Consider the following 25,461-nt stretch of genomic DNA (forward strand, 5'->3'; position numbering starts at 1 on the left):
TCGAATCTTTTAAAAAAATACTAAATCCATTTCTGGTTGCTAACTCTTTGAGGTAATTGCAAAGCTCCGATCCACATGTAAATGGAAGAGAAGAAAGGTTTTCGAAGTTCATTAAAAATTGAAAAAGCCAGCGGTAAAGACGATTAAACTAATGTCAAAAATGTATATTGGGTGTTACAATTCAATGTCGTCGTTTTTAAATTAAATGTTATCACATTCATATGTAATTTGGATATATAGAAATTTCCATTGTATAACAGTTATTGATAGTATAATAATTTTGCATCAAATTTTTCCCAAAACATTTGTCAAAAAATGACTTTTTCGTTTCAGAATGAATCACGTTGGAGAAAACGTTGAAGCAATTGGGGAACACGTATTTGCTTCATGTACTTCGTTGAAAAATATCACAATTCCGAGTGCGGTCACATCGATTGGGAATTATGCATTTGAATCATGTTCGCATTGGAGACATTTTCTTTTGGAGAAAGAGTGGAAATATATGAGGATTGTGCATTTTAATCATGTTCATCATTGAAAAACATTACAATTCCAAGTAATGCATTATTTTTGGGACGAAACATCGCCAACAGTGCCTTTTCTAAAATACCAACATCATCTCTATTAGACGTTGGTAACATATTAAAGCGAGACATTTGGAGATTTGAACGCATCCAAAGGAACGACAATTGAAGGATGACTCCTGATGCCAACGCTCACATTCACAGAATCAAACACATTTACAATTAGAGGCAGTGACCATTAGGTGGTGCTAATAAACATTTTTAGACGATTTTTTAATAAATAAAACATTGGAAGTGTCTTTTGTTCAACCTCATGGGTAGGGTATCAGTGTGTTTTTTTTTAAAAGCAATTTAATCGTCTTTTTAACTTTTTGTATTACCGATAAACTCAATTTATTCGGTTTTCTCCAACTTCGAAAAAAAATCCACTGCTGAAACCCATAAATTTTCACAATGACTGTTAAAAAATTGAACACCCGGGGACATGTCCCCGGGGACTGTCCCCTGGGGACATCTGAATTAACCCTTTATAAAATACCATATGAAATATTCGATATTTTTACAAGTTTTTTAAGCTCATCATATGATAAATAATAAAATTGATAACTTTAATCCGAATCTAATTAATAAAGATTTTTTTGATAATTATGAAGAACTTTCAAAGAATGATTGGGAACTTCATAAAAATTATGTTAAAGAAGGACATAATCCAAATGAAATAGCAAAAATAATTCGAAATGATGATATAGAAAAACTTCAAGAAATATCATCACAAACAAATTTTGATTTTAATCAAACAATTGAACCATTACTTTATGAAAGATATTCATTCATTAATCAAAAGAATGTTACATTAATTGATAATGCAGCATTTTTTGGATCAACAAAATGTTTTAAATATTTACTTATGAATGGCACTAAAGTAGAAAACACAGGAAAATATGCAATTGCAGGTGGAAATGAAGAAATTATTCATTTATGTGAACAAAATCATTCATCATTTAAAGATGCATATGAAGCAGCAATTATATTTCATCGGAATGAAATCTTTAAATATCTTTATGAAAACAAAATAGAAAACATAAATAATTTAGAAGAATTAGGAAGGAAATGTATTTTATATAATAATTATGAAATTCTTTCATTCCTTGAAAAAATTGGAATGAAAGCTACTAAATCATTAATCCTTCAATCAATTGAAGTTGGTAATTTATTTATGTTTCGATATTTTCATTGGAAAAAACTAATTTTAATAAATTTTTTGGATATTCCGACAGTTTCTGGAAATAAGGAGCTTTTTAATTACTTAGTTAATAATTAAAAATATTTGTTAAAGCCGCTTTTCTTGCAGGCTGAACATGATTATCCAGAAATTGTTAAATTACTTCTTGAACAAAAATTTGTTGATGTTAATATTAAAAATATTCAAAATTTTTATTTTATATTTCATTTAATTTATAAAATGATATAATATAATATTTAGGAATTACTTAATTTATTTGAAACACTCCTTATGTATGCATCTGAAAATGGTCTCACAAGTATAGTTAAGATACTCCTTCAACAAAAAGATATTTATGTGAATTTTAGAGATGAATATTTATTTTTTATATTTATTAAAATAAGTTTGTATTTAAAAATGATATTTAGAAATTATTTGAATTATTTAATACAGCACTTGTTTATGCATCTGAAAAAGGATACGTTGAAATAGTTAAATTACTGATTGATCATGATGGAATTGATATCAATGCAAGATGCGTTTTTTTGTTTTATTAAATATTTATAGTAACATCATGATATTTCATACTAATATTTGGCAATCATTCAATTTATTATCAGCACTCATCATTGCATCTGAAGAGGGTAAAGCAGATGTGGTTAAAATACTACTTGATAAAGAAGGAATTGATGTAAATGCACAAGATATTCATTTATTTTGTTTGGCATTTATTTTAATGGTTTTATATTTTAAATTAATCTTTGGGAATTATTTAAATTGTTTGATACAGCACTTATTAAAGCAACTACAATGGGTTTCACAGATGTGGTAAAATTTCTCCTTAAACATGAAGATATTGTTGTTAATGTACAAGATATTCATTTATTTGATTTAGAATTTATTATAATGGTTTTATATTTTGAAACATTATTTGGGGATTTATGTAAATTATTTGAAACAGCTATTTTTCAAGCATTTTATTATTTTCATACAAAAATAGTTAGATTACTTCTTGAACACAAAGGAATTGATATTAATATTAAAAATATTTATATATTTTATATAAAATTTACTTTTATTATATAATGTTTTAAGAAATTATTTGGAAATTATCTAAATTATTTAAAACAGTTAGAGCACTTGCATCTAAATGTGGGGAAACAGAATTAGTTATACTAATTCTTGAATATAAAGGAAATGTCACTGATAAAGAATAAAATGTTTATTTTAATAAGTTTGAAACACAATATAATATTTTTAATCGTGTTTTTTTATTTTGGGCAAAAATAAACGAAGTCATAATATAATATCTAATCTATTACAATCAAAATAAATTGACTAAACATCTTTATATAAAGCATTCCGTTTACACATCCCTTCTCTACACACTTAGAAAAAATAAAATCAATCGATTACGCTTTGAAGGTTTCAAGGAGTTTGAGCATATTTTCTAATGTTTACATATAAAAAATATGTGCCTCTGTGGGCAGATCTCTGCCCAAGATGAAAACCCGAATTTTTACATAAAAAAGATCTATCAAAACAATACAAAATGTTGCTGAAAGGTTTTGAACATTATGATTTATCTTTCGCTGATTTCTATCGTTGGTCACGGATGCATTTTCAAAAAGTGAACTTCACTCAGAAAGTTTCAATTGGAATGTGGTTCGACTCAGGGAGAAGAAATGACAACATAAGGTGTTAAATCAACGTTAAAAAGTGTTTATTGATTAATCTTCAATAAGGGTTTCAATCGTGTCCTTATATGGAACTGGTGTGTGATCTTTAAGTCCGTTTTCAGATGTTGTGACCTTTGTAAACACTTTCTTTGGATTTACTTTGCACTCTTTGAGAGACATATTACTCCTAATTTTATAAACTGTTCCAGCTGGATATCTGATAGATTTGCGAATCTTAAAATCATACATATCCTTGATTTCTTTTGCATAGAGATCAGACATTGACTTGAATGACTCTTGGATGAATTCGCCTGAAGGAACATCCTCTGTAGTGTAAAGATCCATTGTGGCATTAATTACTTTTGCGATTTCTGATATCTCTGTTGAACCACTAAGTGTTATTTGCTCTTTGACTATCTCGTATAGGTTACGAATTGAAATAGTTGGAACAGTATCATCTTCGTTTGCTATTGTTATTAAATTCTTTCTAAGATGACGGCTTGTTCTGTCATCAAGAACTGAATAACTTCCAAAGCCGAGGGCCTGAACTTTGAGGAATGGATGTTTAGCTTTGATTATTGCAAGTAGTATTGATGCGCATGATCCACCATAAGAATGACCAATGAGATAAACATTACCATTGTGACCATGGAGATATTTCTGTATTTTCCTATAAATGTATAAAGAAGATTTGTAAGCGCCAGAGTGAAATACGCCATATTTTGTTGTCAATTCATTCATTTCTCGCATAGTCATCATATCACCTTCTTCAGCAGATCCACGTATGATAACAAAAAGGGAACCATCAAGACGAAGAACATAGAAGCATGGTTTATATGTTTCACTTGAATTTTTACGGAAAATAATGTTGGGCTCATATGATCTGAATGAGTTTAAATATGAAGAAATGCAGAATGTGATTCCAAGTGACATAAATGACTTGGAGAAGTTCAGGTGGCTTGGAAAACCAGATACCATTATAACGGTTACATTCAAATTTCAATGTGGGTGGTTAAATTGATTTGAAAAGAAATTTTTGATGTAAACTTTTTCAATGCGAATATAAAGTTGGAATATTTATTTAACAAAAAATTGCAAAAAAGTTAGATACTTTGGGTGATTTCCACTACTTCTACCATTTCTTCTTCTTCTTCCTCTTCCGTAGGTTCATATTCATATTCTTCCTCGTCTTCTTCATATTCACTATTAGAATTGTCTTCTGCTTGGCTTGCAATAATTGCCTTTCGAAAATCTTCCATTTCTTGTGATCCATCACCATCTTCATTAATCTTTTTAATCAACTCATTGGAAAACTCCTCCATTTTCCCTTCAAGTTCCTTAATAAAATCTTCTTCATTAATTTCAACTTCAGGTTCCTCAACGCTTTGATTATTTTGAAGTGTTTTTTCGAGTTCATCGATAGCAACAGATAAATGAGGTGAAACACTCACCATACATTGGTATACCAAATCGGTTAAATTTTCTACACCAATTCCTTCTGATCCTATTTTGAAAGGCAAATTATTTACAGATTCTAAAACCTTTTTTGCATATTTCAATTTTTGTTCAGCTTTTTCTCGGTCGTCCGATGTAAATTCGACGGATAGTTTATTTAAGTCCTGTGTGATTTTTCTTGCATGTTCGAGAAGCTTTTCCGTGTGTTGGAGCATTACCAACGCAATAAAATTGATTTCGGCGTAAACCATAGAAACCACTCCAAGATAAAAGTTGTCCATTTCTCATAGTTGGAATCACTTATTTGCAGTAAAACCCAAAAGCATGTAGTTATAACACTTCCCTGTTCAATAGAAATCGATTTCAAAAATGAAAAGTTAAAATTTGTGATCAATAATTTATCATTTTTTTTTTCTTAAAGGAAAATTCCATAAACATTCGATTTTACATTAAAAAACGCAAAAAATTGATTCAACATTCATAAACAAAAAAAGTTTCTTATGCACAACTTAATGATAATGAATTATTTACAAAGAATTAATACCACATCTAACGACATGTCATTTTTTTGGTGGCAATGGATGTTTCGGATTTTGTCTTCCGAGGTTGTGGTTACTTGCTGTGTGGGCCAGCTTGCTATTTTTCTCGAGGTCCAAATTTGTGAAGCTTTGACTTCTTTTCTTGAAGAAGTTTGAAGCGCTTCTTTTCTTATTTTGTATTTGTTTCACTTGTCTTGACGCCAAAAAGTCGGAGAAATATTTTTTGGTGATTTCCAAAGCGTCTTTCGGCGATATTGTTTTTATGAATATTGCGTAACTTTCGAACACGTTTACGTTTTTCTGTGTAGGAAATATTCTTTGAGCTACGCATTGATAATTAAATCGAATTTTCTCCGCCATGAATTCTTTCGATCTTTTTACAGACAACAATTCTCCCGTCGATAACATAAATATTTGTTCATATACAAATAAGAAATTGTTGTCATACCACATAAAACAATTATAACCTTTCATTAATATGTCAAATACTTTCGACTTCATCGAACTGAATAAGATATCAGTTAATTCGCTGTTTTGTTTGTCCATACTTTGTAACTTATGATCCCAACTTTCGCCATTAGTTCTGTTGATGATAACATAGCGGACAGTACCCGGCACAAGATGTATTGATAATGGTGTAGTAATGCAAAAGCCGGCGCTGGCTGTTCGTGCAAACATATCAATGTAATAATCAATGTCGCGCATTTCGAAGTTGTTGGAAACAATAATAGCAACATAAGGACTGAGCTCACTAAATCGTACAGTACTAACAACATATTGTGATACTGTGCCATTCACTTTAAGATAACATTTGCGGTGAATGATTGAGTTGGGTCCAATGCTAATGTCATGCTCATTACTATATGAATCTGGATCTTTATGATTCACATAGGCGGTAAAAAATAACATGAGAATGGAGGTGTATTCAATGGTACAATTGTTGGAAATGCGAGTGAGAATTTGATGATCATTCAAAATTAGTAATTGTACAAAATTAGATTTGGATGGGTGTGATTCAATAGGAAAATTCTCTAGGAATGTTTTGGTAAAGGTGTTGTATAATGGACTGTACTCTATAATTCCAAATGGGATTTGACAAAGCCGACTTGAAAAATCTATATATGTGTCAACGTATCTAACATAAAGTTTGTTTTGCTGAACATCAATTGTCGTTTGCATGCTAGTTTGGAAATTAGGTCCTAATATGAGGATAGCAATGTTCTTTAGAATTTCTATTTGATAAAAGAGGAATTCAGGTGACTTGCTCTTATCGCATATCAAAAATAACACGTTGTTAATAAATTGAAATGCAATTGTTCGATCATTTCCAATTATGTAATCCAAGCCTGTATCAACAGTTCGCTTAATAAATGATATGATGTGATACATTGGTTGTATTTCAGATTGTTTTTTAGCATCTATTGGATAGTAAGGCACCGTGGAGGAAATCACGGATACCTTCATCCGGATTATGTGTGGATGACTTTTCCTATCGGCCCTTTCAAATTTCCTAAATTCAAACCGTGAAAAAACTGACAGGCAGAATTTTCGATCGGTTTTGATAGAATTTTATGAGTTCGTAAAAATATTAAATTCAATTTTCTGATGAAATTATATAATCGTTCCATGCAAATGAAATTAACTTCATATATTCAAAATGCAAATAAAAAAAAATATAAATCATATAAAAATTTACAGTATTATGTTAAATTTTAAAATATTAAAGATCTATAATATATTTATTAATATTTTATGGTTAGATTTCAAATACAGCCATCATGATAAAATTTTCAAATTTCATAAACATATTTAGTATCATTATTATACATCTATAGTGTAGATGTTCATCTCGAATATGATTCCCTATGAAAAAAGAATTTTATTAATTTATTTATATTTTTATTTATGTTGTATTATTTCCGAGATACCACCAAATCCCAATGTCACGCCACCAGCCCTAATAATAAATCTACCGAATGACTTACTATTTACCTGTAATTCCATTGGTATTGGCTCATCCAACTTAAATTCTACGTCCGCCATAGTGTTTTGCGGCACACAAGGAGGGTTATTCTTCACGATTTCTTTAGTTTTCTTATTCAGCAAAGATTTAATTCTCAGTATTTTCAACGGTATATCCACAGCATGTCTATGGAACACAAGAGAAGCTCCTTTTAGCAAAGGCACGTCCATTTTAAATGTGTTAATTCTAGCTATGAATTGGGCTGCGACAGGAATCGTTTTTTCAGGTGCTGTTAATGCTGAACCGATTGTTATTACATTCGAAGTTAATTGTGTTTGTAATGTTATTTCTGCAATAGTTCCTGCCGCAGCAAACTGAACTTGTTTACCATTAACTTTCACTCGATCGACTTTAATGAAGCTATCTATTGGCAACGCTCGAATAGTATCACCTTTACATATGAATCCAGATTCAATACGTCCGACAACTTTTAATCGTTTCCCTTCATTAACTTCTGATATACATAATAAAAATGGCGAATTAATATCATATTGTGGTGGTTGTAACATATCAATAGCTTCATATATCGTTGGGCCATTATACCATTTCATATTTTTCGAGTTTTTCTTTAGGTTATCGCCATCTTTCGAATCAGTTGGTATGAATTGGATCGCACTCCATCCAAGTGTACGTAAGAATGTCGTCAGTCGAGTTTTAACTGCTTCATAAGTAGATTCATCATAGCCAACATAATCCATCTTATTAATGGCGATGATAAGTGAATTAACGCCAAGTGATCGACATAATAACAAATGTTCTTTCGCTTGGCCAGTCTCAATATTAGGATTCGACGCATCAACAACTAATAACGCTGAATCTGCTTGCGATGCACCTGCAATCATATTTGGTACAAAGTCTTTATGCCCTGGAGCATCTAAGATGGTAACGATTAATTGATTAGTTTCTAATTCAGTCATGGCTACATCTATCGTAATTCCACGCTTTCGTTCTTCGTCATCTTCCGCCATAATCCACGCAAAGCGATCTTCCCCTTTTCCAAGTTCTTCACTTGCGTTTGTGACTTTGGTCATTTGACCATGTGTGACTTTACCACAAAGCCAGAGTAAATGTCCCATAAGAGTTGATTTTCCAGCATCAACATGGCCAACAATGACAAGATTAATGCGTTTCTTGGAACATGATAGTGAAGCAATGACAGATTCAGGAGTCCGCTTACAAATTACATGCTGCTTGGGTGGTTTGGCAAGTGTAAATTGCGAGACAGAACGTGGAAATGAGGGAGTGATCTTTCGCTTATTTTGAGGTGTTCTGGATTTCGATTTTTGTGGTTTGGATCGCTTTTTCTTGGGAAGAAATACACCAAAATCACCATCAAGCGCATAATCAATGAACTGTTTCATGTCATAATTAAGTTCACGAAGTGAATCGATCATTTGTTCTTTGTTACATTTAGAATAATCATACTTTTTATCAAGTTCAGCAAAACAATTATTAAGCATTTCTTCATCTTCAGGACTGTACTCGTCATAATCTTCTTCATAATTAGTTTTAACTCCCCAGAAATTATCATTGTCATCATAGTCTTCATCTTCATCTTCTGCTTCACCTTCATCTTGGCTTAATAACCCTGGGGCAAAAAAGTCATTTAATGTAACTGAACGTCGAGGTTTAAAAATATCAATATCATTTTCATCATCAAAAGGATCACTATCACTATAACCATCAATATCTAAATCATCTTCATCATACAACTGTTTTCTTTGTGCTTTCATCCTAATTAAGTTTCAAGTTGCAAAATGAAACTATTTTTGGTTTAAATGGGCCATCCCTTATTTTAAATACTTTACATGTTCAATTCATAAAAAAAGAACAAAAATGGCGTTTAGATGGGTTCTTAATGTTAATTGGGTTTATATGTCATTAATAGCAGCATCAATAGCAGCAGTTATTCACTTAGTTTCATCAATTGTTGCAGTAGTCAGAATAGGTCGTTTTAAAGGTATAATATTGGTTGTTATATTTCCAATTTATACATTTATTTCATGTTTTTTTTATACAATTATCCTTGCAATCAGCGTTGGTTTTACATATTTTTACTTGGGTACTTCATTAGATGATGTTTATTATATATGGGGTCTTGGTTTTGGTGTTGTTTATGTTATTCTCAAGGTAATTATCACAGGCTATTTGAAATAATGATAATTAGCTCATTATTTGAATATTTAATATTTTTGATTTCCATTGAATTATTTTTTAATTTATCATCTTCTTTTTATAGAGCTATGAGTTAACGGAAGTATAGCCTTTTTTTCCAAAATATATTTAATAATATTAAATTTAAAAAATTTATTATTTTCAAATAAGATGATTTATTATTTTAATTCACAATAATTTTAATGTGCATTATTGTTTGTTTTAATAAAAAAATTAGAAGATATTTTTTTTGACTTCTTCATATTTTTGGGACCGTTTATTTGTCAATGAGTTGACATGAGAATGAATTATCAAAATATCACATTTTATGAAATCGATGAAACATTCCGTCAACAAACAAATTCACACAGTGCAACACAGTTTACCGATATAACAAAATGGAGGAAACTAGTTTCAAATTATCCTGATAATATTTTTTGTTGCATATCAATTCTTAATAATAATGAAATGGATCATGCGTGCCAAGCTTATGTAATAGATATCATTGCTGATGTTGTTGAAAAGAACATTGGCAACATTAATCTTCAATTAGTTGTGCAACAATTATCTTCATTTTCACCTTCGCTTATAAACTTTCGGACAACAATTTCACAAATTGCAGGCATCATAGGGAAAATTGCTGTGTTTGTATATATAAAAGATAGACAACTTATTATTAATCCAATTGAAGAACAAGGTGCATTACCACCATTTGAATGGGAGAAGTATAAAGCCTTTTTGATAGGCATGGAAAAGTATAAAAATTCTCAAATAGTCGAATTTTTCCAAGAAAACGATTTCTATCGATTTTTCAAGTTTTCCATTAACATGATGCGAGTGCAACCTCAAGAATCCATTAGTCTTCTATTTTTATGTCTTAATTTTAACAATTCCGATGATAAAGTTAATCTTCCGATTACATTTACAGTTGAATTTCAAGATCCAAATCTTTTCCAAGTCTTATTTGAAGCCATTCTTAGTAATAATCCACAATTTACGAATGACTCGCTTCGCATCATTTCTTTGATTATACGCACTTTTGCTTACATCACACCTGAAATTTCGCCAAAAATTGATCAAAACATCCATATGTATTGTAACCAATTAATGCAACAACCACAATTTTTTCAAAATGATACCAATATCTTAAGTTTTATAAATTTAATCAGATCGTTTTCAATCAATTTGACACCACCTCGAATCTTTTTTATTGAAGATTTATTAAAGTTTTGTATTAATTTATTAGAAACTAATTATCGAATTGCGTTTCTAATTTTACCTGAGGCCACATCATTGTTTTTAAAAGCAAAAGATACATATATCGAAAAGACGTCAGAATTATATCAACACTTAACGATGTTATTTATGATGTTTGTTGAGCGTACATTAATTGCCTTAGAACAATCATCGATAACAATTGGCTTTGATTTATTATCTGATTATAGTCAAACCAAAAAAATTTTATCTAATTTAAATATTATATCAGAAATACAAGCGAATGAAGTAGCGAAATATTTATCAAATACTATTCCGACAATATTACAAAACCAAATTAATGAAGTAATTAATTATCAAATTTGTTTTCTACTATTAGTATCAAGGAAATTATTAAAAAATCGATTTTTATATGAAACAGAAAATTATTATCCTGTTTTAATTAATGTATTATTTCAATTTTTCTTATTTACTAATGATAAAATTAATCAATTTTTAATATCAAATCGACATGAATCATTAACAATGGAGCGATTTATTATATTATATTTAAAGTCATTTATTTCGACATATTTTAAACCAAAATTAAAAAGTTATATAACTTGTGGGTATATACCAATGCCTCAAATAGAATCATTCGATTGTATTGATTCTGTTGTGATTTTCATTTTTAAGCGTTATTGGTTTGATATCCAAAATGAAATTGATTTTGGATCCAAAAAAGCTTTAATAAAATTTGTGGATATTGATGAAACTTTACGTTTAATAGGAGCATCTGATGTAATTCCATCATTATTAGAACATTATATGGAATACCCTAATAAAAATATAATATATTATATAGTCTCGAAAATAATATCCACTTCGGATGAAGCAATGAACTTATATTTAAGTTCAATCGAAAGTAACTTCGGTAATATAACTGATCCAACTTCACTCGAACGTTTATTCAAAATAATTTCAGGACTATTCAAAAGTTTCGAATGTTCGGATAAATGGTCAAAGTTATACAAATATATTGACTTGAAATATAACGAACTCTTTTTAACGGTCTCTATGTCAAATGAATGGAAATATTTATTAAGATTAATTCAAGAATTATTACATTCCGCACCTTCAACGAACCCATTTAAGTCTTATAAACAACATTCATTTCATTTGTTCCGTTCTATAATGACATATTTGATAAATATAACATCAAATATTAAAATGAATATAGAGCCATTAAATGTCGATGAATCAATATTTGAAACTTCTTTGGGGTTTTCTGAACCTGAGGATTCTAAACCTATTTCATTATATGAATCTCGATATATCGGAGATGATAAAAAAGAATTTACTGTAAACTTTTCTCAAACATTTCAAATCGGAAATAAAATTGAATCGAAATTATGGCCACTTTTGTCCTTGGTCATTTCCATTGCTACCAATTTGTTAAAATCTCCATTTCCAAATTTCGGTGTCTTAGAACTCTACAATGATCAATGTATATTTGTATTTTTCGATGAGTTGATTCAAACTATATATAAGACACCTAAATTATCATTACTTGCATTTCCACAATTAATATTAGATTTGTCCACTTTTTTGATGTTTATGACCGAAAAGTTTCCAAATGTATTAATTAACAGACCTCACTATTGGGAATTTGTTTTAAGTTTCACAAAAATTATATTTGCATCTCATTCATTAGATGCGTTAAACATTAATTGTCGAACACTTTCTTTGTTATTAAACTCGTTTTCGAAAGCTGAAGAAATTAAACAATTACGAATCCATTTCATTTTAGCATTTAATTTAGCGTTGACTAAAAAAGAATGCGAAGATGCGGCGTCGTTTTTTGTTGGTTTTCTTCGAATTGATCCCGAATTCGTCAAAGAAATTGCACGAATTATCGCGAATGCACTCGAAGGAGAAAAGAAAATCAATTTCCAAAGTAATTTTGATTGTTTAATTAATGGAATTAGTCAACAAAATGAATTACAGGATGTGATAGAAATATTTAAAATGTTCCAGTCACAAATCGTTTATTCGGATATACAACTTTGCTGTATCCCCGAGTTGGCAAACGCATTCGAAATCTGATTGTAAACGTTGTTGTTTGATGTAATTTTTCGATTGTAAAATGTGATGTGTTATTAATTCAAAAATTGAATGAGATGATCGTCTTCGATTCAAATTTCCTATCGGCCGAATATTTAATGATGGGAATTAAAGAGTTTCAAACATTGATTTTAAAACAGAAATTACAAATATGAAAATTATAACATATCCAATTTTTTACATGGAATATAAATTAATTTGGAAAATCGTAATCCCATACGCAAATGATACCATCTTTGCTACAAGAAGCAAACGATTTTTTACGAGGATGATGACTTAAGCATGAAATCTCATCGTCATGCATTCTAATTTCAGCAACTTTAACTCCTGTTATATATTGCCACATGCAAATTGATTTATCAGAAGAACCAGTGAACACCAATTGTTGTAGTGATGAAAATGCAATTGTTTTTACAAAACCAGTGTGCCCGATTAATGTTTGCCTTAATGAAGCAACTCCTCTCAAAGACCAAATTTTAACTATTTGCTCAAATGATGACGAAGTACCAATACAATTATCATATGCTGATAAAGCTACACTAAAGACCTCATTTTCATGGCCAATGAATGATATCATCGGTTGCATAAAATCTTCATCGAAAATTCCAATGCGACCGTTAGCAAAACCAACAATGTAAAATGGTGCACCATCAGCAGCAGCCATCCCAATGATGGGTGATTCGAATTTACCACCATTCTCTGGAATGACCTTAATGACCTTGTAAGTTTTGGTGTCCCAGATAGCAATGAAACCATCATAAGAACATGAAATTAATTTATTTTCAACAAATATAATAGAATTAACTTCATTTTTATGAAGTTCAAACCTATGTAATATGGCCTCCTTTTCAAGATCAAAAAGTATGATGGAACCATTGCAACAATTGATTGCTAATAAATCATCATTAGGTGAAAATTTTAGAGCAAGACTATGAGGCTCACCATCAAGTGGGAGAGGAAGTTGTATAATTGAAAATATTTCACCATTTTCGGCATTAATAATGTATAAAAAATACCCATCAGCAAACGCAATTTTGGAACCATCAGATGAAAACTGTATAACACCGAGATGTGATGAAGTATTAAGAGCATATCGTAATTTGATATTTGTTGGTGATTCTGTTAATGTTTGAATTTCAGGTGTTCCATTATAATTCTCAAGAGATGCCAAACTGGGGGGTGCAAGTCGATCACGTCTAGGTGAGGTTACTAAATATTTGATTTGAGTTGTTGAGGGGTAATTATGAGATGAATAATCTAATTTTTGTTTAAGTGTTTTGAAGATTTCACGTAATTGCCCGTGATCCCCTTGGCATTGTTGAAGGTGGATAATATATTGATCATGAATTCTTTCAAAATTGAAGTTTTCCTCTTTAATTGCATTGATGCTATTGCGAGCTTTGTTAATGATTTCCATTGCTTCATCTAATTCTCTTTGAAATATCACATTAGGTACAGTAATTTTAATACTCTTTTTGGATTTCATTAGAAAAGAACTAAAAAAAGTTAAATCTGGAATATATAACGGTGCTGTGTCAAAAAACGGTTTTGCGAGGATTATCTCTGGAAAACACCTTTGCGCCTTCAGGTGTTGGATTATTACCAAGAATGTGTTAAAGCCAACAAACCAAACGCCTTTACTCATTATTTTTGAATGTTTCTGGAATCAAACAGTTTTCAAAATTCAAAATACTATCATTCATATTTAACAATATTAATAAATTGTAATAACGGAAAGAACTTAAAACTTTGAAACAAATAGAGTAAATAGATCAAATGAAAAAAAAAATTATAGTAAAATTTACAAAATAATTAATTCTTCTTTTGCTGATTTCTATTTCTATTTTTGTTTGGTGTTGCTTTTGCTGGAGCAGAACTTTTTGATGGTTGTTTTGTCGATGTTGATTTTGAAAGTTCTTCAATCTGGCCAAGCATTGGTTGTGGCGGGGGTTGGTGCCTATTGACATTAGTTGGCTTTTTCTTTGTCTTGCGAATTGCTTGGATGTTAGCTTTTGGAATATTATATTGCTTAATCAAAATTTCAGCGATTGCTTGTCCAACGTCTCCCTGGATAACAACCTGGAGTCCCATTTGTGACTTTTTATAAGAGCAACCAATAGCCATCTTTTTTTGAACAGATTTTGAAAATTCTTTAACATCAATATCCCAAGACGCAAGATTAGCTATGGTTGTTGTGTTCTTCCTCTTTGTTCTTGATTTTACTGTTATTACAATGTCAAGAATCTGTCCTTTTTTCCCTTTTGGTTTTGGTTTTTCGATAACTTCTTCTTCCTCTTCTTCTTCAACTTCCTCCTCTTCTATTACTTCTTCGCCGTCTGAGTTGATATTTACGACTTTAGTTTTAACAATTTTTGGTTTTGCTATGACATGTCCAAAGTATGGGCAATAACATGTAGGTATATTGCATTTTTCGCAGTACTCAACATTAATATGTTGGATTGGCTTTGTTGGGTCATATAATGGCTCTTCTTCAATTTCCTCTTCTTCGATGTCCTCTTCATTATTTTCTGCTGATTCTTGCTCAGCTATTGTAGGGCTGGTTTCAGCGGAAGCTATATTTTGTAATTGTGGATCTTTTTCTTGAATACTTTTTGCTTCCATGCGAGTGGGCGACCAAATATCAACACAAAAAAAACATGATTTGAACCCCCCTAAAAATCGAATTGAATTCAATAATTCAGAAGCTTTGTTTATATTTTTTTTCACTTCAGGATGTGCTTTGACGAAGACCTTATCTTTGCGATAAATCAAGGAAATGTAGCAACCCTTGAATCATTTAGTCTTGATGAAAAATTAATTAACCAAAGAGTATTTTTTAATTTTAACATCAGATGTCATTTTCACCAAAAAATCTTGTTACCTCAAACTCATTTGTTTTGCCACCAGTTCAATTTCCGACACCTCTTATTTATGCAATTTGTTGTCGTCAAGATAAAATAGTTCGGTTTTTAGTAAATAATGGAGCACTTCTCACAGAACCTATCAACTCTTGGTTTCCCATCCATTATGCGGTTGCTTCACGTGATACTAAAGTCATAGAAGCAATTTTATCGAATAAGTCAAATGATGAAAAAATAGAAGAACTTAAACGAAAAACTCTTAATGATGGAGCCACAGCCATACACATTGCTGTAGCCAGTGGGCAACCAGATTTAGTTTCATTTATTATCCATCAAGGAGCAAATGTAAATTCTACTAATAACGAAAACAGAACTCCTCTTCACTTATCAATGGGATTTTTCAATGACATAATTGCCCGTATGCTTGTTGCTGCTGGCGCAGATATTTCTTGCAAAGATGACAATGGAATGACACCACAAGACATTGCGCAATCAAGACACAACAACGAGCTCGAAAGCCTTATGGGGGCATTTGCAGACGGATCTGAGACAATTCCGGACCTTACTGAGGTAGAATATGAAGTTGCTCAAAATGACATATCAAAGATTAGTCATCGGTCAACAAACAGAACAAGGACATTGCAGCTGGCAGACATCAGCAACACAAAAGCTGAAGAAATTGACAGTCGGTTACAAAATATCGAAGAAAGAATCGATGGTATATATCAACGCTTACATCCTGGAAGTTGAATTTATAAATGAAATTTTAAGGAATTTAATTTTGTAGTGTTAACTGAAAATGAAATTCTTCATATTACTAATTCATTATAGATAAATTGCTTCGGTTGAAAGAATTGAGAAAAGTTAAAATTTCATCGGAAAACTATTTCCATCTTCAGAGAGTTTCACAACTCAAAAAATGTATATTTAGCTATGTCTTTAATTAAGAATAATAAAGATGTCATTATCATACTGAAGGAATCGGTAATGAACGTTTGCATAAAATATAATTTATTTTGTCAGAGAGAGTTAGAGCTCTAATAGTAAAGGAAAACATAATAAAAAAACAAAAACAAATTATTTTTTAATCTGTTTATTTAATGATAAAATAAAAATCGCGTATTGATTATAAATATGTTTTCTATTATATATTTTCGAATGGCTTATTATTATCCTCATTAAAATCTTCAGCGAAAGGATCTTCATCAATATCGTCAAATTTATTAGCTGCAAAGTCCATTTCTTGGTTCATCTCTACTGATTGAGCCGATTTTCCCTTAATCTTATTTTTTCTTCTAATATAAAGGACAACACCAATAACAACAGCAACTATAACAACAACACATGCCACAACAATACCAATTATCATATTAATCTTATTACTATTATTTTCTTGATTTTCCGAAAATGAATTATTCGGTAAAGTATTATATGAAATTATTGTAATTGTTAGTGAGCCAGTAAAACTTCTTGAAGCGGTATAACTATTTGAAGCCGTATAAGTATTAGTAAATGTTAATGTTGGTCTTGGAATACCTAAGAAAGCATAAGGATCAAATCGATTAACTTCAAAATCACAATCATTAATATCAGCACCATAATTAAAGATTTCTTTTTGTTCACGTTTTGAATCATCAAAAGGTAATTCGAAACTAAATGATTCTTCATTAGCAATGTTCGTAGCTAATACATGAATTCTTCCAAGCCAATTATCCCAATAAGGACCATCGAATGTTAAGAATTCTAAAATATCTTGGATATATTCTCTGCAAGAAGTTTCATCTAACATACGAACAGAGTATATAAGAAGATCAATCCATGATAAATTCCAATCAAGTGCTTGACTTAATTGACATAAATAACATGAGTTAGTTATAGAGTAATTTGTTAATGCATAACATGCATAAAAGATTCGATATATTGGTATAAGTTGTGATATGTTCAAACGAACTCTTTCCGTTGGCCAATTATTAACTAAACATGTTGATAAATGAAATACTGAAAATGTTTCAAGATTTGAAAATCGTTCTAAACTTTTCCCGATATCACAAAATGATGTTGGTACTGATTTAAGGATATCAATGATTGTTGAATTGCTTATAATTTTTTGTAATGGATAATAAACAATTTCAAGAATATCGCCTAAGTTTTCAATATATAAGTTTAATGCTTCTCTAAGATCAAAATCTGTGTCACGCATTAACTGACCTATTTTGTCTAAATGTAAAAAGTCATCTAATAAAAACTTCATTAAACTTTCTAAATTGAGTAATTTGGAAACATTAAAGAAAAATGGACGTACAATATTAATGATTACTTCGCCTGCTGTAGTTACTTCATTTGCTTCAACATTTCTATTATTTTCGCGAAGATATTGTTTAACTGGTTTAGTTCTAAATACATTTATATATTCAAGAATTCTCGTCAAAAAAATAGATAAGTCTTGTGATACATAAACCCTATCATCACTTTCAAGGAAATTCTTTACATTTTCTTGTGCTTTTTTAATATTATTACCAAGTTGTGTAACTTGTCCTGTTAAATTATAGTATAAAAATTCATTAAATGGTAAATTTGGATTTGCAACATTTTTAATTGATTCGACGAAAATATAATAACATTCCATAAATACTGGTTCTTGATATTTTTCGAAAAATAATCCGAAAAATGAAGTAAGATTGAATTTAGGACCAAAGTTTCTTACAATATCACGTAAATCATTAATAAGCATATCAATAAACATTGCATCTTCTCCATTACCTAAAAACATTTGGAAAACATCTAAAATTCCATGTTTGTTCGATGTTATATTACTAATAAAGCCAAACCAAAACAAAAATTCTTCCTTATTAACATAAAAATACTTATGAAGCATATTAGTAAAGTTAGATGTATCATTAATGTTATCCTTTAATTCTAAAAAGAATGGAATAAGAGTTGTATTAAAGAATTCTGTTGCTTCTGCAAATTTCTTTGAATGAAATGCATCATGTATCATAGTTGTATTATCTTCTTCGATTTCAACCAATCGATTAAAGAATTTTACAACTTTATCAATTGTTTGATCAAATGGTTTTTCAGGAATTGATAAAATTCCATTAATATAATACCCAAAGAAATTAGTAATATTTCCTCCAAGAAATTGATCCTTTACACTCTTTAATAAATCAACTACATAACCTAACGTTGTATAAACTGCATCCCATATAAAAGTGGTTTCAAATATAGTTTCATTAACTTTAGAAAATTTTTCATAGATTTCGAATACATGCTTCAGTTTCGTTGAATTTGGTGATATCCATGTTTCATGAATATATTGTGGTGTAACTTTAACTGAGGAATGATTACCTGAGAAAAAATGGAAAATCACTTCAGAAATACCATAAATATATTCCAAATCAAGTTGAAGCTCTTTAAAAAGTGAATGTGGCGACCAACCACCTTTAATTATACTTTGGAAAAGATTAAGAAGTGATGCATTTGGAAGATTAAGTGCATCGAATCCGAGATCAAATAATGGAGCTATCTCATCTACAAGGAAATGTATAAGTTCTGTTAAATTTAAATTTGGCTCATTTTGTGAAAGATATCTTAAAATATCTACATTTGTAATAATTTCACTTAAGGGGATTTGGAATTTTCCATCGAAGCCTAAGAGATCTATGGTTTCCCAATTAAATATTAAACCACTTTCGAGATTAATAAATTGAACGAATTGAGATAAACTTTCAATATCCTTGCTATCTCTACCAAAGAAAACTCTAAAGAAACCTTTGAAAAAAGATTTTTCATCTTCAGGAAAATCATTTACAGCTGTAAGATCGAAATCAAACTTGAAGTAATTTGCAAAATCTTTAATAAATGATATTGCATCATCTACGTAAGGGTAATTAATTCCGACAACATGAATAAATTCTTCAACAGTATATTTCTTATTAATGAAATTTGAGATGATTTCTAATACTTCAATTGGAGAATATTGATAGTCATTAGAGATTACGCTTAAGCTAGATTTTGCTAATAAAACTATGGTGAAGAAAACTGGCAACATTGCAATTAAATGAAAAAATTTTTTGAAACTTTCAAAAGCTCATCGACAGTTCTGAACTTGCTTGTTACTAGGATTGAATTTTTGAAAATATTATTCAAATTCATTATATCTTTCCTTCTAACTATAAATGAAAATATCTTACTTTAATTTTATCAATTTAAAAAAATCAATTAAATGACCATTAACAAATATATCTGGAATCACCATATAACAAATTTTATTACCAACATGAATCCACAACAATTTTTTCGCCATTTTCATTATCCTACAGTAGTTTTATTTTTTTGAATGATGATTATACAAAAAAAACTGACTTCACTTCATTACTTTTTGAGTGAACTCATCGAATTGATTCAAAGAGTGAATTTTACAACGAGAAAAGAAAATTTTATATGAAATTTATCAAAAAGTGGACTTTGTACTGAATATTCCGATAATAAACGGTTTTATCGATATTTATCCTGATAAATATTTATCGATATTGTCCTGATAAAAAAAGTGGCAATATGCATTCAAAATTCTTATATCGTTCTGAACGATAGTATTTAAAATTTCATCATAAAAATAAAAATATCTCGTGAAAATGGATATATATTTATGCTAAATCAAACTGATAGTAATTACAATTTAAGGGGGTTATATTTTCTATCTTATTCAAATGGTATATTTATAAAATTGATTTTCGAAAATTTAGGAGCATTAATGAGAATGCTATCAAGATAAAGTAGTCTAATTGTGGTTACACATTTAGTGCATTTGCGATTAATAATCAATTTCAGACATCGCGAAACTCCACGTTTTTTCAAAAAGTGGTATCGGTCGGTAGTAACTGTTACTTTTTAAAATATCGACTTTTTGATTATTTCTTTGGAATAATTATCGCTTTGCTCAAAACGTACTTTGACATAATGCTAATATTGCAAATTTTATGTGATGAAATCAAATGCGATTATCAGCCCCATATAAAACGATTGAAATTTATATAAATTTAGTCAAATAAAATTGCATTTAATTTAATTTTCCAATTTATATATTTTTAATGCATTTTGAGTCCTACTTATAGTGTTGTAATGCTTGTTTATTTTGATATTAAAAGTTTAAACTATATTTCGTATATATATATATATATATACGTTCACCAGTTTTTTATGTTAGATGGCCAAAATTACTGGCCGACGAACGTTAATTTCGGCGCTCGTTAACTTCTTGGACATTTTTTGTGGCCGATGGCCAAAATTTATGGCTTATGAACGTTTACTTATAATGGCGGTTTTTTCTGTGGACATTTTTTGTTGTCCGGGACTGTATTGATAAACATGTTTATCAATTAAATATAATGCTTCTTCAATATATATAATTATAAAGATATAAATATAAGTATACTAAATATTGTGTTCCTTTTTGTATTTCTTCACTTTTTTCTTCTTCTGTTCGAATCCTCCTAAATAATTTTAGTAATCATAACATAGAGTTGTAACCATTTTATTATTTACTTCTATCATTTTAATTTTGTTTAACTTAAATATATTATTTTTAGATGATTTTCATATCAAACAATGTTATTTATGATTACAAAAAATTTTAGTTTATTGCTGATGTATTGCATAGTTGGATACTTCTATTTTAATATTTTTAAATAAAATATTGTATTATGCTTAAAATGAGTAATAATAATATATTTTCTTCAAAGAAATATAACATAATATTAATTTTAATAACCATGGTTATTGTCCTCATGAAAAAGCTAATATTCCAATGTCTGTTTCAACGGCACCCCAGTATCATCAATCCAAAGAACATTAGATCCGATTAAATAGTATTTTAAATTTTGCATATTTTTTTGATTACACACTATCTTACCAACTTTTACATGTATAGCATATAAATTAGATAAATTCGTCAATAGTTATATAAATATGATGTAACCATTCATGTTCATCCAGAATAAAATATAAACATCACAAAATTGAGAGGAAAAAGACGCTGGATGTCATTTTTCGGTAAAAAATCACTTCACTTTCCATCACCTCATAAAATCATATCGAAAATGGAGGATTACGATTGGAATCAAGCCGAAAAGGTTGATGTAATTGTTGTAGGAAGTGGCCCTGCAGGAAGCACTACCGCTCTTTATATTGCTAGAGCTGGTTATAAACCAATTGTACTCCATGGCGAAGTACCAGGAGGACAACTTACAACAACAACAGAAATAGAAAATTTCCCAGGGTTCACTGGAACAGGTCCCGATCTTGTCATGAAAATTGAAGAACAAGCCACAGCTGCAGGTGCAGAATATCGATATGAACATATTACCAAATGTGATTTATTATCCACTCCAAAGAAGATTGCAACAGATTGTGACACTTATTATCTTGCTAAAGTTGTCATAATTGCCACTGGTGCAAGTGCAATGTATCTTGGATTACCAAACGAGGAAAGGCTTAAGATGCATGGTGTTTCTGGATGCGCTACATGCGACGGACCTTTGTACCGTGGCAAGGAAGTAGTTGTTGTTGGAGGTGGTGATGCTGCAGTTGAAGAAGCATTATTCTTATCACATCTTAACTGTTCAGTCAAACTCATTCATCGTCGTGACCAACTTCGTGCTTCTCTTCCAATGAAGAAAAAGATCGAAGCGTCAAATGTTCAAATTATTTGGGATACAATTATTACCGATGTACTCGGAGATGATCATGTGACTGGCGTCAAAATCAAGAACGTGAAGACAGATGAAGAGAAAGAAATACAATGTGAGGCATTATTTGTTGCTATTGGTCATTCACCTGCAACTATTCCTTTCCGTGGCCAAGTTGAATGTGATCAACAAGGATACATTATAACTCACGGATCACCTGCAACAAACATCCCAGGAGTTTTTGCTGCTGGGGATTGTGCAGATCGTGTTTATCGTCAGGCTATTACTTCTGCTGGAACAGGGTGCCAAGCAGCACTTCTTGCTGAAAGGTACCTTCAAGAAGTTTCTAAGTAAAAAAGAGATTTATTTAAATTCTTCTAACAATTAGAATCATGTAACTCGCCAAAGCATGGAAGCCTCCTTGGAAGTAATTTAAAAGGCATATATTCTTTCTCTTGCAATTTATAGTCAGCAATTTTTATTTCGAAGTTTTGTTTGGAATTTTAATACTTTTTTAAAAGTTTACGTAAATGTTAACGTTATCCTCCAATGAAGTGTGCGGTAAAATCCGAAAATCATTTTATATCTTGTAATAAAATAACAATCATTAAGCGTTTTTCTTGTTAAATCATTTTTATTAAAGTAAGTGCTGAAGATTTGAATTTTAATCATGAAATGTTGTGATGAATATTATATCAATTAAAAATGGAAATCAATGTAAACTCATAATGAATACTATTAAAATTATGGACAGTTTTTTATAATTATTTACTTTATATCTCGAGTTTTTTTTGTAAAGTGATCACTGATTAATCCAGAGCTAATGAAAACCTTCAACATAACCGCTGGCATACACAAAATCTTTTCAAAAAGACGGTAATGCATTGAATTTGCCTATTATGACTCTTCAAACGTACGTGTTACACCCAAACTACAGGAATTCAAAAATCAATCGAAATTTCAATTAATTGCACCTTTTTCTGAGTCGAATCAGCCTATAAAAAACTTATGCTCTTTTTTTGCTTGATTCAAGCAACAGTAATACCAAAACAGGACACATATGCACACAGCACTGAAACAAGTTCAGGAGATGGCACAGATCCTTCTTTTTATTCAATCTACATTATATATTTTATTGTTTTCGGTGTAATCATATTAATAGGAATTATTATCATTCTTATTGTTATATGCAGAAGGAAGAAAATGAAAAATCAAATAAGTTCTTCTTCTTCTTCTCAAAAAACTCGATCAGTTCATAAACACATTCTAGAATCCTATGGATATAACAATGATTCAGGTGTTCCTTCTATACATTCCAGTCAGCAGTTAGCCAATGATTCAATTCAAGCAGAAAGCAATCCTGTTCTATAACTCGTATTCAATCTCACTATCCCTTATGTATATATTATTATATAATAAAGCGCTTATTTTTATATTGTTTTTTATTAACCGTAATCGATTTTGATAATACTTTTTCATAAAAATGAAATTATATTAAAAATTATTTTATTCAAGTGGCGCCTTCTTTATATCTTGTAAAAGTCTTTCAAGTTTACTTCCAAGGATTTCCCAAGCGCGTATAACAATAGTTTGTGGTGGTAATGAACCATTTGATTCGACTGTAAATATGTATTTATCAGGAACTTGATCAATAAATATGTTTTTTTCTGAGTCAGTATCTCCTTCATTTTCAAGTGCTTCTTGGCATTGTCTACAAAATGTACAATTAAGTTCATTTTCAATTTCAATTGTATCATCATTTGCAGCATGTCTAAATACGTTGTTTGGACATGTCGTAACAAAGTTATCAAGCCATTCGGGTGTCTTGGTTCTAAAAAATGCATGATTTAATGTGATCTTTGGTTGCATACGATATGTTGAACAACAACATGGTGACCATTTGGCATGTTCTCGTCCAATGCCTTTGGTTGCATAGCACAAAACTTGTAATACTTGGCCTTTACCAAGTTTTGCTATTGTAATGGGAACTGATGGACCACCTGGAATAGCAGGTGGCTCAACGGGTTTCATTGTACGGGCTGCATCTAATTCAATTTGGTATGCTGGATCATCATCGTATTCTGGTGAATATTCAAGATCCCTGGTAGTAACAAGACGTGGTGTATCATCAGTACATTTTACATTTATGACATACCGCACACGGCAACGTGGACAACCTTCAATGCAATCACAATCATCACGATAACGTAATTTATCAACTTCATCAGAATGAATAGGTAAAAGACCTATACGATGAGCAATAAATTCATCTGGTAAAGGAGATGTGTTTTGACGAAAATAAAGGTCATCAAATGACATAGTAGGAACTTCGGAAATCATAACTCTACGAAGTGCATTTGCAAAAGCTGTGCTGACATTTGTCAATTCGAATTCTATGTGATTATTTTCGCTATCTAAGTTTGTAAGTCTGATTTCTGGAGTTACATTCCTTGACATTGGTCAAAATGAAGGGGTGTCCCAAAACGGTTCAAAATTTCTTGATGACAATTTTAGAAACACACAAAAATTATTGGCAGAAGATTTTAGGGTCGATAAGACCTTCGGTCGGATGGAAACAGAACAATTCTCAGCCAATAGTTCAGCTTTAAATATTTATAGTATTGATTCAGCCACAAAAGATGATATCAAAGCAATTGTAGAGAAATTGACTTCCAATCCTGATCCAGAATTATTTTGGATTTTATCAAAAATGGTAAGAATTTGTTCACCGGATGATTTAAAGTCACAATTCGACAAAGCTGGTAAAATTTCATTAGCTAATCGAGAAAATTTTCTTGGTGCAGCATTTTTAAATGCACATTTAATTCGAAGAGCAACAGAACTTCTTCATAATGAAGCATATAAATGGTGCCGAAACTTTACTTTTCCTGACAACCCAATATTTGCAACTCATTTATATAACATAATATCTCTTCCATGTTATTCATCATCAATTTCTGCTCATTTTGAATTTCTCGATTATAACGACCAGTATATTCA

General features: G+C 30.3%; 10 protein-coding genes across 10 annotated transcripts; 2 read left to right on the forward strand and 8 right to left on the reverse strand.

Moving 5' to 3' along the window:
- Positions 1 to 3,476: 3,476 nt before the first annotated feature.
- Positions 3,477 to 4,358, reverse strand: GO595_000966 (Lipase family protein; the record flags this gene model as incomplete). Its single annotated transcript, XM_067923378.1, has 1 exon — positions 3,477 to 4,358. The coding sequence occupies one exon, from the start codon at positions 4,356 to 4,358 to the stop codon at positions 3,477 to 3,479; it is 882 nt and encodes a 293-aa protein (XP_067778909.1).
- Positions 4,359 to 4,528: 170 nt separating this feature from the next.
- GO595_000967 (uncharacterized protein) lies at positions 4,529 to 5,131 on the reverse strand (the record flags this gene model as incomplete). The annotated part of the gene is made up of 1 exon (XM_067923389.1): positions 4,529 to 5,131. The coding sequence occupies one exon, from the start codon at positions 5,129 to 5,131 to the stop codon at positions 4,529 to 4,531; it is 603 nt and encodes a 200-aa protein (XP_067778910.1).
- Positions 5,132 to 5,440: 309 nt separating this feature from the next.
- On the reverse strand, positions 5,441 to 6,883 carry GO595_000968 (uncharacterized protein; the record flags this gene model as incomplete). Its single annotated transcript, XM_067923401.1, has 1 exon — positions 5,441 to 6,883. The coding sequence occupies one exon, from the start codon at positions 6,881 to 6,883 to the stop codon at positions 5,441 to 5,443; it is 1,443 nt and encodes a 480-aa protein (XP_067778911.1).
- Positions 6,884 to 7,318: 435 nt separating this feature from the next.
- Positions 7,319 to 9,175, reverse strand: GO595_000969 (HBS1-like protein; the record flags this gene model as incomplete). Its single annotated transcript, XM_067923412.1, has 1 exon — positions 7,319 to 9,175. One exon carries the CDS (start codon positions 9,173 to 9,175, stop codon positions 7,319 to 7,321), a length of 1,857 nt encoding a protein of 618 aa, XP_067778912.1.
- Positions 9,176 to 13,107: 3,932 nt separating this feature from the next.
- GO595_000970 (Transcriptional repressor tup12-related protein) lies at positions 13,108 to 14,400 on the reverse strand (the record flags this gene model as incomplete). Its single annotated transcript, XM_067923423.1, has 1 exon — positions 13,108 to 14,400. The coding sequence occupies one exon, from the start codon at positions 14,398 to 14,400 to the stop codon at positions 13,108 to 13,110; it is 1,293 nt and encodes a 430-aa protein (XP_067778913.1).
- Positions 14,401 to 14,726: 326 nt separating this feature from the next.
- GO595_000971 (Translation initiation factor SUI1) lies at positions 14,727 to 15,536 on the reverse strand (the record flags this gene model as incomplete). Its single annotated transcript, XM_067923434.1, has 1 exon — positions 14,727 to 15,536. The coding sequence occupies one exon, from the start codon at positions 15,534 to 15,536 to the stop codon at positions 14,727 to 14,729; it is 810 nt and encodes a 269-aa protein (XP_067778914.1).
- A 230-nt stretch (positions 15,537 to 15,766) lies between these two features.
- GO595_000972 (ankyrin repeat protein) lies at positions 15,767 to 16,525 on the forward strand (the record flags this gene model as incomplete). Its single annotated transcript, XM_067923445.1, has 1 exon — positions 15,767 to 16,525. The coding sequence occupies one exon, from the start codon at positions 15,767 to 15,769 to the stop codon at positions 16,523 to 16,525; it is 759 nt and encodes a 252-aa protein (XP_067778915.1).
- A 394-nt stretch (positions 16,526 to 16,919) lies between these two features.
- On the reverse strand, positions 16,920 to 19,826 carry GO595_000973 (uncharacterized protein; the record flags this gene model as incomplete). Its single annotated transcript, XM_067923456.1, has 1 exon — positions 16,920 to 19,826. One exon carries the CDS (start codon positions 19,824 to 19,826, stop codon positions 16,920 to 16,922), a length of 2,907 nt encoding a protein of 968 aa, XP_067778916.1.
- Positions 19,827 to 21,873: 2,047 nt separating this feature from the next.
- On the forward strand, positions 21,874 to 22,815 carry GO595_000974 (thioredoxin-disulfide reductase; the record flags this gene model as incomplete). Its single annotated transcript, XM_067923467.1, has 1 exon — positions 21,874 to 22,815. The coding sequence occupies one exon, from the start codon at positions 21,874 to 21,876 to the stop codon at positions 22,813 to 22,815; it is 942 nt and encodes a 313-aa protein (XP_067778917.1).
- A 1,152-nt stretch (positions 22,816 to 23,967) lies between these two features.
- Positions 23,968 to 24,918, reverse strand: GO595_000975 (RNA polymerase II core subunit; the record flags this gene model as incomplete). The annotated part of the gene is made up of 1 exon (XM_067923478.1): positions 23,968 to 24,918. One exon carries the CDS (start codon positions 24,916 to 24,918, stop codon positions 23,968 to 23,970), a length of 951 nt encoding a protein of 316 aa, XP_067778918.1.
- Between the last annotated feature and the right edge of the window lie 543 nt (positions 24,919 to 25,461).

This window comes from Histomonas meleagridis (assembly GCF_020186115.1).
Source record: "Histomonas meleagridis strain 2922-C6/04-10x chromosome Unknown contig_118, whole genome shotgun sequence".
In the NCBI taxonomy this organism is placed as follows: domain Eukaryota; phylum Parabasalia; order Tritrichomonadida; family Dientamoebidae; genus Histomonas; species Histomonas meleagridis.